Here is an 18,775-nt window from a genome sequence, read left to right on the forward strand (position 1 = left end):
TCCCTGCTGCTGCTGTAATGCGTCTGACAACTGAATCAGGAAGTGAAAATAAACCTGCCGACTCTACCTTGATATCACTTAAACCGAGAGTTTTTTCAGAGGAAGTCCAGAGCAGAGATGACTGAGGAGTTTGCAGCAGTGGAGGACTATCTGACCTGTGCTGTGTGTCTGGAGACCTTTAAAGAGCCGGTGACTCTGGGCTGTAACCACAGCTTCTGCTCCGACTGTCTGCATAAATACTGGGACAAGAACAACACCCAGAACTGCCCCGTCTGCAGGAGGAAGTCTTCTAAAGATGGTACTCTTATAAACTTTGCCTTAAAGGAGCTGTGTATAACTTTCAGTGACAAACTGAAGTCACAGGACAGAGCTGCAGTCTGCAGCTCTCACCCAGAGGTGCCCCCTCTGTTCTGCACAGACGAGACCCGGCTCCTGTGTCCTGTGTGTGAGTTCTCTGAGCACAAGGAGCACACGGTGGTGCCTCTGGAGCAGGCAGAGAGGGACCTGAAGGAGCAGCTCCAGTCTCAGGTGGAGGATCTGAGGAGGCACAGAGCAGAGGCCCAGACTCTGGAGCAGAGCTACAGAGAGACACAGCAGCACGCGCACAGACAGGCTGAGCTCTGTGAGAGGAACATCAGAGCAGAGTTTGATCGTTTACACAGGTTCCTCAAGGAGGAGGAGGAGCTCCAGCTCTCCACGCTAAGGGAGGAGCAGAGCAGACAAGCCCAGAACATGGCCTCTCAGCTGGGCAGGCTCACAGAGACACTGGCCTCTCTGGAGCAGAACATCCAGGAGCTGGAGAAGCAGCTGGAGAAGAAAGCCGAGGATTTCCTCCGCTCCTACAGCCCAGCGCAGAGCACCAAAGAGGCCCCAGACCCCCTCCCTCCTCTGGGGCCCGGACTGCTCCTAAACCAGGCCAAAGTCCTGGGAAACCTGGCCTACAGGGTCTGGAAGAAGATGGAAGAGATGGTCCAGGACAGTCCTGTGGTTCTGGACCCAAACACTGCACATCCATGTCTCAGTCTGTCGGACAATCTGACCTCTTTGGCCTGGGCAGACGCTTCTCTCCAGGTCCCCAAGAATCCAGAGAGATTCTCTGGATATTCTATAGTTTTGGGTTCTGAAGGTTTCAGCTCTGGGAGGCACCACTGGGACGTGGAGATGGGGGACTACAGTTTCTGGGCACTAGGTGTTGTTAAAGAGTCAGTCAACAGGGAAACAGTTCTTTTGCCAGACACTGGATATTGGTCTTTAGAACATTTCACAGACAAATACTACACTGGTAATGGGACAGTGAAATTAAAACAACAACCCCAGAAAGTCCGAGTCCAGTTGGACTGTGACAGTGGGACAGTTTCCTTCTATGACTTCAGTGACATGTCTCTTATTTACACTCATAAAGACATTCCCAAAGAGAAACTGTTCCCATCTTTTTATGTGGGACCCACCGCTGCTGCTGAGTGTCAAACAAACAACATCAGGATCTGTGCCAGATCTGATCCAGGACTAAACCAAGACTAAACCAGGATCAAACCAGGACTAAACCAGGTCTCTGAGACATTTATCTGAAATATCATACAATGAAAAATGCTTTATTTTATCTTCATCCTTTCATGTAACCCCTTAGTTTCATCTTGCTTGTTAATCTCTAGTTTTGTCAGTTGTATTTACACACAGACACAATCAGCAGCTGTCTGTCAGATCTCTCTCTTCAAATGTGCCACACCTTGGACTGTTTTAATGCCACATGTTAATCTTGAGATCAAACCAGCTCAGCAGGGTTGGGACGAGAACTAATTTACAATAATCAGATCAGTTCAAGTTTTGGTCACATGATGTTTAAGTGGTTTATTTTTTATATATTGTGTTGTGAATGTGTTTTATGTGTTGGCATAGTTATAAAAATGACCAAATTAATGAATCATTTTCATTACATGTTTTAATAGCCTAAATAAATTAAACACTCTTTTCGCTTCGAACACCAATTTCCCCAACACCAAGATCAATATGGGGGAAAAAATTGCGATTATTTTTTCTCCTGTTTCACTTAGCTCTGCCTTACATTTATGCAAGTATGGGTGATTTTATAGCTCACAAATAAAAACAGGCATTCTGACCGTGAGCAGGGTCGCCTCTCCACAGATCTGACCTGTAACTTGGTCTGCTTTGGTCTCCATGAAGATAGATACGTTTCTGATGGAAATTTGTAATGTGAATAAAAGATTTCTCTCAATCTGGCTTTGTGTAAATGAATGTGATTTCTGCCTGAGAGTGACCACATTTTCTAAATAAAACCTGGGAACATTCCCAGTTTGTTTTAGTTGGTAATAATAAAATTGTGAAACGAGTGCGTAATTAAAGAAAATTGTTATGCGCTCGGCACTAATGTGAGTAAGTATAGTCACATTTTCTTTGTGTTTTTGGTAAATTTTAAGCAGCTTTTCTATATTTTACCTAAAAAAAATTATAATTTATGCCTCTCTTTACTGTTGGCAGGGATCAGATTGGTCAAAAATAGTGACATTTCTTGTATAAAACTAGGACAAATCAATGATTTTGGATAAATCTGCAGAGACAGGGGACATCAGTCATTCATTCGTTTTTCAAAATAAAACAAAAAATAAGAAAACGAAAAAACAGCTATTGATTATTTTTTTCAGTTTTTTTGTGTTTAAATGAAAAATGGAAAAAACGAATAACAGCCATTTCCCGTTTACGTGACTCAAACTGTGATGCCAGACTAAACCAGGACTGAACCGTTTTCTGTGCTGGTCTGGTCCCGGTCTCAGTCCCGGTCCTAGTCCCGGTCTAAGTCTTGGTCTCAGTCCCTGTCTGGTTCCAGTCTGGTCCCGGACCTGGTTCAGTCCTGATTCAGTCCTGGTTCAGTCCTGGTTCAGTCCTGGTTCAGTCCTGTTTTGGTCCTGGTTCAGTCCTGGTTTAGTCCAGGTTCAGTCCTGGTTTAGTCCAGGTTCAGTCCTGGTTTAGTCCTGGTTTAGTCCTGGTTCAGTCACTTAAACTCAAAACGGCCGTTATCCGTTCTTTCCATTTTTCATTTAAACACAAAATCGAAAACTGGAAAAAAACAAATCGTTATCCGTTTTTTCATTTTGGTTTTGGAGACAAATAATGAACAAAATAGTTGTTTTTTCGTTTTCTTATTGGTAAATTTGGTCACCTTACGTCAGCATGTGTAAAAAGGAGTGTATTCCAAAAACTCATCAGGCTTCGCAAATTAATTATTTCTCGACTCAACTCAGTTTGATTTCTAGAGCACTACACTACGACACACACTGCTAGAGCAACACAGTCGACCAAAGTGCTGTAAACAAAACTGAACTGAAACTGAAAGTAGTTTTATTCTTTTGCTTGTGCAATGACATTTTTGTTTACATCCACTGCATATGATTATTATTATTTTTCCTATGATTATTGTTTAAAAGTAAACTACTGTCATTTAATGTCATATTGAGAGAAAATCTAATTTCTCTGAGGCCTCGGCCATTAGTGGCACTGAGGGCAGTTGGTTGGGGGCCCCTACAGGTTTGGGGGCCCAAGGCAGCTGCCTACTTTTGCCTAATAGCAGCGCCGCCTCTGATCATCACATTAAATGATGTATTGATATTTCAATATTTTTGCACACCCCTATTGGTCACTAGCCTGATTCATCAGCCGGTTTCACTTTGTGGAAACAGCTTGACCTCGCACCATTAGGATTCGTTCACTCGACAGTAGGTGGGTACTTTTTTATCATTTATCCAATGGCTGCTTTTTGGTCGTGACGTATGTAATGTAATGTAGTGTAGTGTATTCTGATTCCGGACCTAGTCACTGGAGGGAAATGAAATTGAGCGGAGGCACTAGGTGGCGCCAGCCTGGCTAATTGATCACTGGTTTCGAACACTTCCAGATTGAAGTAGAAATAATTAAAGAGTTGCACATTTCACTCAGGAGAGAGGGCCGTACCTACCAGCTGATAGGCCTTCTCGTATCCGTCGGGGTTGACAGACGGCAGCAGATGGATCCTGGTCTCGTCCACCAGGTGGCGCACTCTTGGGTTTCCGTTCAGGTACTCCACACACAGGAAGTGCATCAGCAGCAGGAGGAGCTCGCGGCCCAGCACCTCGTTACCGTGGGAACCGGCCGTGTATCGAAACTCTGGCTCCCCTAGTGGACACGGAGCATGGAGACACAGGGAGGTTCAGTGCTCAAAGAGGATTTTACGCAGCCTAAATAAACGCAGATTTAGTTATTTACTTATTGTGAATTTTCAAATTGTGATTTTGGTTGAATTTTATGATTAAGTCTCTTTTAATCCCAGTAAAGTCCCTGTTTAGTCCTGGTCCAGTCCTTGTTCAGACCTGGTGTAGTCCTACTTTAGTGCCACTCTATTCCTGGTCTATTCTTTGTTTAGTTTAGTTTGTTTAGTCCTGGTTCAGTCCTGATTTAATCATTGTTTAGTTTGTTACATGTCTATACCTGGTTTAATTCTGGTTTAGTCCTGGTTTAGTCCTGATTTAGTCCTGATTTAGTTCTTGTCTTCTCTGGATTTAGTCATTATTTATTCTGGTATTACACTTATTAGTTTGGTCCTGGTTTAGACCTTGTTCGTACCTGGTGTAGTTCTGCTTTTGTCCTACTATATTCCTGGTTTATTCTTGGTTTAGTTCTGGTGTAGTCCTGATTTAGTCCTGGTTTAATCATCATTTAGTCCAGTACATGTCTACATCTGGTTTAGATCTGGTCTAGTCCTGCTTTAGTCCCACCCTATTCCTGTTTTAGACTAGGTTTAGTTCTGGTGTAGTCCTGGTTTAGTCCTGATTTAATCATTGTTTAGTCCGGTACATGTCTACACCTGGTTTAGTTCTGGATTGGTCCTGGTTTAGTCCTGGTCTAGTCCTGGTCTAGTCCTGGTCTAGTCCTGGTCTAGTCCTGGTCCAGGCCTTGTTCAGACCTAGTGTAGTTCTGCTTTAATCCCACTCTATTCCTGGTTTATTCTTGGTTTAGTCCTGGTTTAGTCCTGTTTTAGTCACTTATTAGTTTGGTCCTGATTTGGTCTTGGTCTAGTCCTGGTTTAGTCCTCTGCTCTCACCGACTTCGTGTTCTCCAGGATTGTCTGAGATCTCGATGGCGTACAGTTTGAGTCCGCTGAAGCTCTTCCCGATGTTGTAGATCCGAGTGATGTTTGGACACATCTCATTCACCACCTTCATCAACTGCAAACAGCAAAGTCAATCCTCTGACCCCCCGACCCTCCAACCCTCTGACCCTCTCCTCTACTCCTCTGACCCTCCAACCCTCTGACCCTCTGCTCCTCTGGTTTAGTCCTGTTTTTAGTCCTGGTTCAGTCCTGGTTCAGTCATGTTTAGACTTGGTTTAGTCCTGGTTCAGAGATGTTTAGACCTGGTTTAGTCTTAGATTAATCCTGGTTTAGTCCTGCTTCAGACCTGTTTTTTTTTTTTTTTTTTTGTGCTGTTTTTAGACCTGGTTTAGTCCTGGTTCAATCCTGGTTTAGTCCTTGTTCAGGCCTGGTTTATTGCTGTTTTTTAGTTCCAGGTGCAGTCATGGCGTAGTGCTGCTTTAGTCCTGGTTCAGACATGTTTAGACATGGTTTAGTCATGATTCAGACCTAGTTTATTCCTGATTTTTAGTCCTTGTGCAGTCCTGGTGTAATACTGCTTTAGTCCTGGTTTAGTCCTGATCTACTCCTGATTCAGTTCTGGTTTAGTACTGGTTCAGTCATGTTTAGACCCAGTTTAGTCTCGGTTTAGTCCTGGTTTAGTTCCTACCTGCCTCATCTCTTTGTAGTTGTGGTGTTTAAAGTCCAGCTCGTCTGTGGTGATGACTTCGTTCCTTCGGTGGTAATAATTATTGGGATCTGTGGTCACAAAAGAAACAAAAATATAAATAAATATACAAGTGAGGACGGGAGGGCATCTGACACACGGCTCAGTCCTGGTTAGACCAAAGTTAGACCTGGTTTAGTCCCTAGTTTAGTCATCAGTACAGTTACTTTAGACCACTTTCGGTTTATGGGAGGGCATCTGACACACTTGCCTGGCAGAGGGCACCCCAGGACCTCAGCCCGCAGACAGACCCCGCCCTTGTGGTACCAGGTCTGGGGGTTGATCCGGAGGTACCGAGCCACGACGGGACTCGGGAACAGGTTCTGGATCGGGATTTCCTTCTCCCAGTTTCCCTTAAAAATCTACTGAGACAAACACAACACTTTTATTGTTATTATTTACTCTTTATTACTTGTACGTTAGTCCTGGTTTAGTCCTAGTTTAGTCCTGGTTTAGACCTTGTTTAGCCATGATTTAGTTCTGGTTTAGTTCTGGTTTAGCCGTGATTTAGTCCTGGTTTAGTTCTTGTTTAGCCTTGGCTTAGTCCTGGTTCAGTGCTCTTTTAGACCTGGTTTAGTCTTGGTTTAGTCCTGACCTAGTCATGGTTCAGTCCTAGTTTAGTTCTGGTTTAGTCCTGGTTTAGTCCTGGTTCAGTGCTCTTTTAGACCTGGTTTAGTCCTGGTTTAGTCCTGACCTAGTCATGGTTTAGTCCTAGTTTAGTTCTGGTTTAGTCTTGGTTTATTCCTGGTGTATTCCTGATTCAGTGCTCTTTTAGACCTCGTTTAGTCCTAGTTTAGTCCTGATTTAGACCTGGTTTAGACCTAGACCTAGGTTTAGTTCTGGTGTAGTTTTGATCTAGTCCTGGTTTATTCCTGATTTAGTCCTCTTTTGGTCTTGGTTTAGTCCTGGCCTTGCCCTGTTTTATTTCTGATTTAGTCCTGTTTTATTCCTGGTTTAGTCTTGGTCCAGTCTTGCTTTAGTCCTTCTTCAGTCATGTTTAGACCTGGTTTAGTCCTGATCTAGTCCCCATTTAGGTCTGATTTAGTCCTGCTTTAATGGTGTGTGGTCTGTTTACATTCCTCCTACTTAAGTTCTCATTTAGTACTGATTCAGTCCTGGTCTAGTCCTGGTTTAGTCCCAGTTTAGTCCCGGTCTAGTCCTGGTCTAGTCCTGGTTCTTTTATTGTTTTTGGCTCTTATACATTATTATTATTAGACCAGTGCAGTATTATTTTTCCATTACATTTCTTTAAATATTTTTGTACGTTTTTGATTCTGAGAGATATTTTTTTAACAATATTTTTTAGCTTTTATTCGTGCTCATAATTCTGCTGTTTATGGGCCGATGGGACAAACAGCTGCTGTGGTTCTCCTCTGGTATTTTCATGTTTATTTGAGGATTTCATTGACTCTGGATTCAAGAGTCTGAGATGAGTTCTGCATCTGCTCCTGCGGGTGTAAAGAGACGATATTACACCGACATGAGATCTGTTTCCTCATCACAAATATAAACAGACCTGGAGTTGTGTTTCGTTTCATTCACATGTTTAACGCACAAACCCTGAACAGTTACACTGAGTTCTTCTCTCAAACGGAAAACACACTGTTCCAACTTGTGATGTCATGTACAGGAGTCTCCAACCTGCAGCACGGAAGCAACTGGGAGCTCTAAAGTCGTTTCTAAGTAGTTCCTGGTACAGTCCTCATTTCGGTCTGGTTTAGTCCTGGTTTAGTCCTGGTTTAGACCTGGTTTAGACCTAGTTTAGACCTGGTTTAGAACCGGTCTAGACCTGGTTTTGTCTCGATCCAGTCCTGCTTTAGTACTGCTTCAGTCATGTTTAGACCTGGTTTAGTCCTGATCTAGTCCTCATTTAGGTCTGATTTAGTCCTGCTGTAATCCTCCTTTAGTACTGATTTAGTCCTGGTTTAGTCCTAGTCTAGACCTCATTTAGGTCTAATTTAGTCCTGCTTTAATCCTCCTTTAGTCCTGGTTTAGTCCTGGTTGAGTCATGTTTAGTCCTGGTTTAGACCTGGTTTAGACCTGGTTTAGTCCTGGTTGAGTCATGTTTAGTCCTGATTTAGACCTGGTTTAGTCATGGTCCAGTCTTGGTTTAGTCCTAGTTCAGTCATGCTTAGACCTGGTTTAGTCCTGGTCTAGTCCTCATTTACGTCTGGTTTAGTCCTCCTTTATTCTTGATTTAGTCCTCGTTCAGTCATGTTTCAACCTGGTTTAGTCATGGTCCAGTCCTGATTTGGTCCAGGTTCAGTCATGTTTAGTCCTGGTTTGTTTGCACGTCTACGGAATTAAAGTTATAATAACACAGAGACATGAGGAGCGTCAGATCCATCCTGAGTCAATGCCGGGTTGGCCGTTCGATGCCGCTTGCGACTTCACTGTATTTTCCTTTTTGTTAAACTCACCAGATCCTTGGAGCCGTTCTTCAGCATCGTCCACGAGTGGCTGTCGTTACTGACCATGACTTTATACGAGGTCACCCAGTCGCTCCTGTGAAGAGACGAACACGAGAAAGTGCTGTTTAATATAATAATATTTAAAAAAAGATACAAGGAGAAGCCCACGGGAAAACAAAAGGATCACAGGGTTAAAGCTGAAGAAAACTCATTTAAACTTTGGTATTTCAGCCTGAAACTTTAGGTTAGAGACTCTAGTTTAAACTGAGCTGGAGGGCAGGTCAGAAAATTATAGTGGAATATGATGTTTGAAGGTCCTGTATTACACAAAACTGACTCTTGTGAAGTATAAGTCGTGTTATAATTTTGTTTCCTCTTGAAAAACAGAGCTGGAGTTGTGTTTTGTTTCATTCACATGTTTGAGTAACTCTTTATTATTAGTCTGTCTACATCTCCAAAGCTCAAAATGCTCTGTTCCACCTTGTGATGTCATCAGGCGGTAGTTTTCAGGTTTACAGCTCTTTTTTACCTTTAGTTCAGTAGAGATGGGAAATTCCAGAGTTGAAATAATTAAAATGATTCCAGTGAAGGTGTGCACTTCCTGTATGACCACATGACCTCACAAGGTGGAATACAGTGTTTTCTGACAACAGCAGTTTGCACCAGATCCACAGCTCCCCCTCCTGGTGAGTCTGAGGGCCTGTCCACACAACAACGTGTTTTGGTCAAAGTGAAGTGAAGTTTTTATTTGTTTTGGTCTTTTGTCCACACGGAGCTGGTGTTTTGGCTCGGCGAAAACAATGTTTTTTGAGAAGAGTGGAGAAATCTGAGAACGCCGGCGTCATGTTGTCATGTGGACGAGCAAACCATCGCTTTTGGAAAATGTTGACGTCACGACCCCGTCATCGCCAGGGTCCTCCGATGCAGTGTGACAGGTGCAGCCTACAGAGTTGCTCCTGTCGCCCAGAAACCGAGACAATCTGTTAGTGCTAATGCTAAAAACACACACCACGCAGATTATGCACACGGATCAATAACAAAGATTACACACGGGTAATTAAACTGTTGGATTTTGAGACCAAGTTATTCTAATAATTCTCATCCAAATCTTACGGCTAAAAATGAAAACTTGTGTTTAACGTTTACAAAACAAAACGGCGATATTTCTGGGATACATCTAAAATCGGCTAAATTACCTTAAAGTAAAAAAAAAAACAGTGATGAGATTTGCATTATTAAATATTATTATCATTGTTAACAGCGCCACATACTGGTGTGGCAGATGTATCACAACGTTTTCACTTTGTTTGCTCCGTTGTTGTCTGAACGTGAATATTTATTGATCCGACATGTGTATGGATGCAAATTTTTTTCAACCAGCAAAAAATAAAAAAATAAAAAATCCAGGAATGTTGTCGTGTGGATGTAGCCTGAACCACATCACAGCGCCCTCTCCTGGTGAGTTTGAACCACAGTGCCCTCTCCTGGTGAGTCGGAACCACATCACAGCGCCCTCTCCTGGTGAGTCTGAACCACGCGCTCTCTGGTCACAGGGACAGATGGACAAACTGCACGAGCACCACATCAAACACTGGAGATTAAACCTATTTATACATCAATACTGACCTGGATTTGGTTTGACTTTGGGCACCTGACACACTGGGATATACGAGGGTGGGAGGGCATCTGACACACAGGGATACAGGGGAATGGGAGGGCATCTGACACACAGGGATACAGGGGAATGGGAGGGCATCTGACACTGGAATATCCATGGGTTTCCGAACTTTGAGAAATTAAGACTGTTGCCACAACGATTAATGATTTAAGACAAAATATTATATGTTTAAAATGAGAAAAACCAACTCTCAAAATGTTGTATAAGAGTCAGCTGGGAGGGCATCTGACACAATAATTCAACCTCTAGTCTTCTTAATAGTTCCGTTTCACTTTAGCATTAATGTATAAGTGGTTCATTGTCATTTTTTAATGTTTTGATAAAATGCGTGATAAAAATATATATATATAAATAAATAAATAACATACAATAAATAAAAACAATACAAACTATAAAATAAAATAAATAAAAACAATAAAATAAAAATAATAAAAACAATAAAATAAAATTCAATTAGATTACAATTACAATTAAATTAAAATTAAAAACAAAATAAAATTACAATAAAATTACAATTAAAATTCAATTAAAATTAAATTACAACACAGTATCTTTGTTCAAATATTAGAGCAGAAAGTTGCACAACAAATACCATTTTAAAAAAAGAAAGAAAAAGATTTGGCTTTCCTAGTCCCACCAGATCAAAACCTCATCCATAACAAATCCGTGTATTATCCGTTCATTTGTTTTTCAATTCAAAACCAAAAATAAGAAAACAATTTTCTTCATTATTTGTCTCCAAAACCACAATGGAAAATGGATAATGATTTGTTTTTTCATTTTTCCATTACTCGTTTAAACACATACAGTAATCGGAAACTGAAAAAACAAATCATCATCTTTTCTTTTCATTTTGGTTTTGGAGACAAATAATGAAGAACATTTTTTTTTCGTTTTCTTACTTTTGGCTTTATTTTGAAAAATGAGTCTAATTTGGAGCTAAACCAGGTCAATCCGTGTATCATTCATTCATTCATTTTTCAAAATAAAAACAAAAATAAGAAAACAAAAACAACAACAAACAACTATTTTCTTCATTATTTGTCTTCAAAACCAAAATAAAAAAAAACAGATAATGATTCGTTTTTTCTGTTTCCAATTTTGTGTTTAAATGAAAAATGAAAAAAGCAGATAATGAACTGAGCCAGGACTAAACCAGGACTGAGCCAGGACTAAACCAGGACTGAACCAGGACTAAACCAGGACTGAACCAGGACTGAACCAGGACTAAACCATGTTTAAACCGTTTTCAGTCCTGGTCTGTTCCCGGTCTCAGTCTTGATCTGGTCCTGGTCTCAGTCCCGGTCTTAGTCCTGGTCCTGTTCCCAGTCTCAGTCCTGGTCTCAGTTTTGGTTTGGTCCTGGCCTCAGTCCCGGTCTCAGTCCTGGTCCTGGTCTGGTCCCAGACTCAGTCCTGGTCTCGCTCCGAACCTGTTTTAGTGCTGGTTTAGTCCATTTTATCCATTTTTTTTTCCATTTTTCATGTAAACACAAAGCGACAAATGAAAAAACAAATCGTTACCTGTTTTTTTCATTTTGGTTTTGGAGACAAATAATGAAGAAAATTGTTCTTTTTTTGTTTTCTTATTTTTGGTTTTATTTTGAAAAAAGAGTGAACAAACGGATTCAGGTCTAAAAGTGGACTACATCATTTCTGCTGAGCTATAAGTCCTGTTATAATGTTGTTCCCTCCTCAAAAACAGACCTGGACTTGTGTTTTGTTTCAACCTTTACTATTAGTCTGTCTACATCTCCAGAGCTCAAAATGCTCTGTTCCACCTTGTGGTGTCATGAAGTGTTAGTTTTCAATGAACAGCTCCTTTTACATTTAGTTCAGTAGAGATTGGAAATTCCAGGGCTGAAATTATCTAAATGTTTTGTCGTGAAGGTGTGTGGAGTTAAAAACCCTTTCAGTCCCACCTGAAGGAGTGCGTCCCACAGTTTGAGAATCGCTCTTATTTAAGTCGGGTCTGGGGTTGAGGCGAGTTTCCAGAGGATCTTTTCTGAGAGAATCTGTCTGCGGTTTGTGCTGTAAGGGTCTGAACTCAAGAGACTGTGAGAAAACGACCAATTAAGAACTACAGAGGCCTGTTAGTGTCAAAAAGAAGGAAGAGGAGGAAGAAGAGGAGGAGGAGGAGAAGAGAGAGAGAGAGGAGGAAGAGAGCGAGGAGAGAGGTCCGCAAGTGTCAAAAAGAAGGAAGAGGAGGAAGAAGAGGAGGGGGAGGAGGAGAGGAGGGAGAGAGGTCTGTGAGTGTCAAAAAGAAGGAAGAGGAAGAAGAGGATGAGAAGAGAGTGAAAGAGAGAGGAGGCGGAGAGGGGAAACAAGAGAGATAAAGGTCTGCAAGTGTCAAAAAGAAAGAGAGTGAAAGACAGAGAGAAAGGAGGAGCGGAGGGAGAGGAGAAGAGAAGGCAAGAGAGACAGAGAAGACGAGAGAGAGGAGGAGAGGAAAGAGAGAGGAGGCCCGGAGAAAGAGAGGAGGAGAGAAGATGAGAGAGGAGAAGTGGAGAGAGAGAGGAGGAGCGAGAGGAAGAGAGAGAGGAGTATGTGAATGAGAGAGAGGAGGAGAGACGGTGAGAGAAAGGAGGAGCGGAGAGAGAGGAGGGGAAAGAGAGAGGAGAAGAGAAGGCGAGAGAGGGAGGAGAGAAAAGAGAGAGGAGGCCAGAAAGAGGGAGGAGAAGAGAAGGCGAGAGAAAGGAGAGAGGAGGAGAGGAGGAGGGGAAGAGAGAAATGGGGAGAGGAAAGAGACAGAAGGAGAGAAGGCGAGATAGAAGAGGAACAGAGAGAGAGAGAGGAGGGGAAAGAGAGGATGGGCAAAGAGGAGGAGAGAAGACGAGAGAGATAGAAGGAAGAGAGAGAGAAGAGAAGGAAGAATGAAGAGGAGGGAGAGAGGTCTGCTAGGAAGAGGAAGGGAGAAGGAGGAGAGGAAAAAGAGGAGAGAGAGAGGGAGAAAGAGGAGGAGGAGAGGGGAAGCAAGAGCGAAAGAAGTCTGCAAGTGTCAAATAGAAAGAAGAGGAAGAGAGAGGGAAGAGGTGAGGAGGAAGAGGAGGGAGAGCGGTCTGCCAATGTAAAAAGGGAGCAGGTCTGCAAGTGTCAAAAGGAAGGAGAGAGAGGGAGAGAGAGAAGAGGAAGAGAGGGGAAACAAAAAAGTATGAGAGAGAGATGCCTGCTGTTGTCAAAAAGAAGAAGGAAAAGTGAGAGAAGAGAAGGAAGAGGAGAGACAGAGGTTTCCTAATATCAGAAAGGAGAAGGAAGAGAGAGGAGAGGAGAGGAGGGAGGACAAAGAAGAAGAGGGGCCTGCAAGTGTGTGAAAGAGAAGAGAAAAAGAGAGAAAGAGGAAAGAGAGAGAGAGACAGCATGTTGTGCAGACTGGACTCACGCCCACAGGGAGCTGCGCCCTTGGGTGATGACTCCAGTGAAGCGGGTGAGTCTGCGGGCGTCAACCTCCAACCACTGCAGCGCGTCGTCTCTGCCTGCGCACCAGGCGCCGTCGTACAGGTCGTCCTCGTACAGACCGCCCTGAAACACACAGGACACAGGTCACAGGTCACAGGTCGTCCTCACACAAGACCGTCTGACCACAGAGAGGTCAGATCGCCCTATAGTAAGTGCCTATGTCATAATTCTAGTTCAGGGTCCAAGCCGCAGCTGCACGGAAGTTGGTCTGTCTGATTTACATGTAAAAATGACAATCAGAAACCAGTACAAATGGTGAGGAGCTGTTAGGCTGGCGCCACCTAGTGTCGCCTCTCAATTTAATTTCTCTCCAGCGACTAGGTCAGGAATCAGAATACTCTAGAGTAGGGTGACCAAACATCTGTTTTTGCCTGGACATGTCCATTTTTTCTGTCCTGTCTTGGCCGTCCGTTTTTTTTTGTTTGTTTTTTTAAGTGATGGAAATGTTCGGGTTTTCATTTCCTTTCACTGGAGCCATTAAATTGAGCGTCTCTTGTAGCTCTCTGTTACTCAGAAGGAGCGAGCTGACACAAACAGTCGGTCAGTCTGCTTCGGTATGTTGCAGTGCTTCGGTATGTTGCAGACTGACCGACTGTTTGTGTCAGCTCGCTCCTTCTGAGTCACAGACGCTATGAGAGCCGCTCAGTTTAATGCACCCAATGAACGGTACTGAAAACCCGGACATTTGCATCACTTTATAAAAAAAAACCCTGGACGCCCCGGACATGACGCAAAATACGGACATGTCCGGGGAAAAACGGACATTTGGTCACCCTATACATTACAACCAAACAGCAGCGATTGGTTAAATAAAAAAAGTGCCTGCCTACAGTCGAGCGACGAATCCTAATGCTGCGAGGTCACACGATTTCTACGACGTGAAACCGGCTAATCTCCTTTATGTATTCTTCCAAATTTGCCACATTACACGTTCTCCCATTGCTATTTATGTCCACAACAGAGAGAAATGTCTAAATCCGAACCCTAACAGTGTATTAATTTAGAAATGACTGGCTAACGTATAATTTCTGGCTAGGCTATTTCGCTGCTAACATTAACTCACCTCAACTTCATAAACTTTCTTCTTTGCCCAGAAGTCCTGGACCTAACCCAGCACACTCAACACTCACAACTCGCTTTCAATTAAATGAGCTCAGACTCTTTCCTACAACCGCTGGAACCTCACTAAAAAAGGAGGTTATGGCGAAAATGTTCACTGGTTCTGTCGTTTTGAACAAATGTTTCGTTGGACCTGGAACAGAGAGGTCAGAGGTCAGAGGTCAGACCGCCTTATAACAGAGATCACATATTTATATCACCGTGTTTAACTTTTATTGTTTTGAAAATGCTGTATTCACCCAAAACAATGGATTAATAATTTTCAGATTCATTTTTGATGCTCTGAGTCTCTCCTCCCTCCTTTTTCTCCCCGTGTTAAGTCACTCCCCCTTCAGAGCGCATTTTTTTACACTTGCTCAATGTTGTTTTAAATACTGTATGTTGCAAATCCAGAATTTCCCCACTGTGGGAAAAATAAAGGTTGTATTATCATAATATCACTAAAATCACTGCTGATTTAGTCCTGGTTCAGTTCTCACTTAGTCCTGTTTTAGTCCCAGTTTAGTCATGGCTAGTTCTGATTCAGTCCTGGTTTAGTCCTGTTTTAGTCCTGTTTTTGTCCTGTTTTAATCCTGTTTTAATCCTGGTTTAGTCCTGGTTTAGTCCTGGTTCAGTCCTGGTTTAGTCCTGGTTTAGGCCTAGTTTAGTCCTGATTTAGTCCTGGTTTAGTCCTGGTTCAGTCCTGGTTCGGTCTTGTTTGAGTTTGGACATAGGTGGTAGGTGAAATCTGACATTTTCTGAGCTTTAAAGCCTCAAATGCAGGACCACACAGGATTAGTTCAACGTGTGAATTAAAATAAAACACTTTCTCTTTAATGCCTCTCTGTGGAACAAAGCATCATCTCCATGGAGACGAGCGGCCCCTGTCAGACCGCACACACAACCCCTGTCAGACCGCACACACAGCCCCTGTCAGACAGCACAGCCCCTGTCAGACCGCACAGCCCCTGTCAGACCGCACAGCCCCTGTCAGACCGCACAGCCCCTGTCAGACCGCACAGCCCCTGTCAGCTCTCATTCTGCGGGTCTGAGTCGGACTGAAGCTCACTCTGACGTTTTCCATTAAAAATAGATTGAAAGGTTGAGATCTCCTGTCTAAGACTGAAGAGAGAGAGAGAAAAGTGGAGAAGGGGGAGGAAGGCTTAGAGAGGGAGAGAGGGGAAGAGGGAGAGAGAAAGGATATCTTAAGCGTAACTAATGGACATCAAAATAAATAGAAAAGACAAAAAGGTACAATCTGTGTGTCATTCATCATTTGTTTTTCAATATAAAACCAAAAATAAGAAAATGAAAAAACAACAATTTTCTTCATTATTTGTCTCCAAAACCAAAATGAAAAAACAGATAAAGATTTGTTTTTTTCAGTTTTCGATTTTGTGTTTAAATGAAAAATGGAAAAAACAGATAACAACCGTTTCCCTTTTCCGTGACTTAAACTGTGATGCCGGACTGAACTAGGACTAAACCAGGACTGAACCAGGACTAAACCAGGACTGAACCAGGACTAAACCAGGACTGAACCAGGACTAAACCAGGACTGAACCAGGACTAAAACAGGACTAAATAATTTTCAGTCCTGGTCTCAGTCCTGGTCTCAGTCAGTCCAGGTCTCGGTCCGGGTCTGGTCCTGGTCTCAGTCATTGTCTGGTCCTGGTCTGGTCCTGGTCTCCGTCCCAGTCTCAGTCATGATCTGGTCATGATCGAGTCACGATCTCAGTCCCGGTCTCAGTCCCGATCTGGTCCCAGTCTGGTCCCAGTCTGGTCCCGGTCTCAGTCCCGGTCTGATCCTGGTCTCAGTCCTGGTCCTGGCCCTGGCCTCAATCCTGGTCTGGTCCCGGTCTAAGTCCTGATCTCAGTCCAGGTCTGGTTCCTGTTTGGTCCCAGACCTCTTTTTAGTCCTGGTTCAGTCCAGCATCTCAGTTTAAGTAACATAAACAGGAAACGGCCGTTATCTGTTTTTTCCATTTTTCATTTAAACACAGAATCAAAAACTGAAAAAAACAAATCATTATCTGTTTATTCATTTTGGTTTTGGAGACAAATAATGAAGAAAAGTGTTGTTTTTCCATTTTCTTATTTTTAGTTTTATATTGAAAAACAAATGATCGAATGACACACGGATTATTAGGTCCAAATAAAAACGTGTCAGTGTTTAGATTTCATATGAGCTGCAGAAAACTTTCAGTATTTTGATCTGTCAGTGGTGGAACATAAAAAAGTAACAGCAGTAAAGTAAACATTTTTAATATCTGTACTTTACTGTTGTGGGGGGGGGGGGGGACTACCTTTTTATGATAAATAATTAATCCATTTGAGAAGGCTGATCAGTTTTTGGAATACAGACAAAGGTTTATTTTTGTTACAGAGATCAACAGCCTCTCCAGTCACCCCACCCCGGTATTTACACAGAAACACACATGCATACATCTCAAAACAGAGTGATTTGTGCAAATTTTTGTATTACTTTGCGCCCACTTAAATTTGACGACAGGTAGGACAACAAAGAGCTTCTCGAGGGCGGGACGGTTGTGTCTGTTGGGCTTTTAAACATGTTAACGACTGTTCTGGTTTCAAGTAGAAATCACATTCATTTACACAAAAACAGACTGAGAGAAATCTTTCCACAATATACATTTACATTTCCATCACAATTACTGTTTACTTTTACTTCACTACATTTGAGAGTGGGTATCTGTACTTTCTACTCCACTACATTTTTGAACTGATTAGATTCAATTGAGAAAGTACAAATCTTACAAAGTCGTGTATAAGGCAAAGTACAGAGTATTACCTGTAAAAATTCAAAGTCTGACTGACTATTAGTTTAGTCCTGTTTTTGTCCTGATTTGGTCCTGTTTTAGTCCAGGTTCAGTCCTGTTTTAATCCTCATTCAGTCGTGTTTTAGTTTTGTTTTTGTCCTGTTTTAGTCTCTTGTTTTAGGCCTGTTTTAGTCCTGCTTCATTCTTGTTTTTAGTCCTGTTTTAGTCCTGATTTGGTCCTGATTTTGTCCCGTTTTAGTCCTCATTCAGGCTTGTTTTAGTCCTGGTTCAGTCCTGTTTTAGTCCTGATTTTGTCCTGTTTCAGTCCTGTTTTTGTTCTGTTTTATTCCTAGTTCAGACTTGTTGTAGTCCTGATTTGGCCCTGTTTTAGTCCTGGTTCAGTCCTGTTTTAGTCCTGTTTCAGTCCTGTTTTAGTCCTGTTTTAGTCCTGATTTGGTCCTGTTTCAGTCCTGTGTTAGTCCTGTTTTGACCCGGATCAAATTGGTCAGAAATGGGCACCACTGGGAACTTTCTTGTATAAAACTGGAACGAATCACATGGGAAACAGAGCTCAAAACTGTCCTGGGTAAATAGGGACGTCTGCTCGCTCTATACTTGGGTCTAATCTCTCTGTTATTGTAACCCCACGAGTTTATCTTTGACCCATCCCCAGAATGAATTCCATATTTTGTTGTTTGTTTGTTTACCAGTCTTGTTAAACAGAGATGTTATCATTTTTGGTGTACTACTACAAAATAAAAAATAATAACTCTGTGTAAACTTAATAATATGTCTTGCCAAATTTTACATGCACAAATGTAAAATTCAGAAATGTCCCCCTAACTTTGCTTATGGTAAAAACGAGCTCAAATTATATATAAAAGCTGTGAAATATATGAATGGACCTAAACCTCAAAAAGTGTGAAATACCCCTGCACTTTATGAACTTTTCTCTTCCTAAATGCACTTTATTTGTATTGTATTGTATCGTATTGTTACTGTTAATGTTGTTCCCGCATCCCAAATTGTAGCTGTTGACGACACACACCCATGTTTGTTGTATCAAGTTTATGCACCCAGTTGTGTGTAATAATAATAATAATAATAATAATAATTTAAAAAGGTCCACTTACAAAAAAAAAAAAAAGTAACTTTTTCGTCTATCTGAGATGAAAGTTAAAGTTGTTAGATTCACTCCTTAACGAACAATCAGCCAACACAGTTAAATCATATAACTATAAAAGCTCCGTGAGTTAAATAAACGAATAAAATGTCTCACTTAGCAACGAAATGCACTGGCTGTCAATCAAACCCGTTGCTAAGGTTAGCGGGAGCGACCTCGGCGAATCAAGGCATCTGATTGGTCCGTTATTTATGTTCATATCTTGATTTAGAGACAAATTAGCGAGATTCGGGATCATGTAAAGCGGGTTAATGTGAACATTTTAAGACTAAAATGACGCGGCTCACAGCAGCAGTTACACAGAGAGGGAAAACAACATCCCAATGTAA

At 42.1% G+C, this 18,775-nt stretch overlaps 2 protein-coding genes across 2 annotated transcripts in view; one reads left to right on the forward strand and one right to left on the reverse strand.

Moving 5' to 3' along the window:
• cpxm2 (carboxypeptidase X (M14 family), member 2) overlaps positions 1–18,775 on the reverse strand; it is a 42,652-nt gene that overhangs the window by 17,561 nt on the left and 6,316 nt on the right. The window contains exons 2-7 of the mRNA XM_055149932.1: positions 13,309–13,448; positions 8,264–8,348; positions 6,055–6,205; positions 5,787–5,875; positions 5,090–5,213; positions 3,968–4,164 (exon numbers count right to left, since the gene is read on the reverse strand). Coding sequence (XP_055005907.1) covers positions 3,968–4,164; positions 5,090–5,213; positions 5,787–5,875; positions 6,055–6,205; positions 8,264–8,348; positions 13,309–13,448 — 786 coding nt within the window. The remainder of the gene's footprint in view (positions 1–3,967; positions 4,165–5,089; positions 5,214–5,786; positions 5,876–6,054; positions 6,206–8,263; positions 8,349–13,308; positions 13,449–18,775) is intronic.
• On the forward strand, positions 36–2,233 carry LOC110165466 (zinc-binding protein A33-like). The gene has a single exon (XM_020930663.2). The coding sequence runs from the start codon at positions 118–120 to the stop codon at positions 1,519–1,521; it is 1,404 nt and encodes a 467-aa protein (XP_020786322.2). The 5' UTR covers positions 36–117; the 3' UTR covers positions 1,522–2,233.

Source organism: Boleophthalmus pectinirostris, unplaced genomic scaffold (assembly GCF_026225935.1).
Source record: "Boleophthalmus pectinirostris isolate CB_2022bp ecotype Guang Dong unplaced genomic scaffold, ASM2622593v1 HiC_scaffold_14, whole genome shotgun sequence".
NCBI lineage: Eukaryota > Metazoa > Chordata > Actinopteri > Gobiiformes > Gobiidae > Boleophthalmus > Boleophthalmus pectinirostris.

Coding starts and splice junctions, on each gene's coding strand:
- LOC110165466 (XM_020930663.2), top strand. CDS start 118: ATGACTGAGGAGTTTGCAGCAGTGGAGGACTATCTGACCTGTGCTGTG.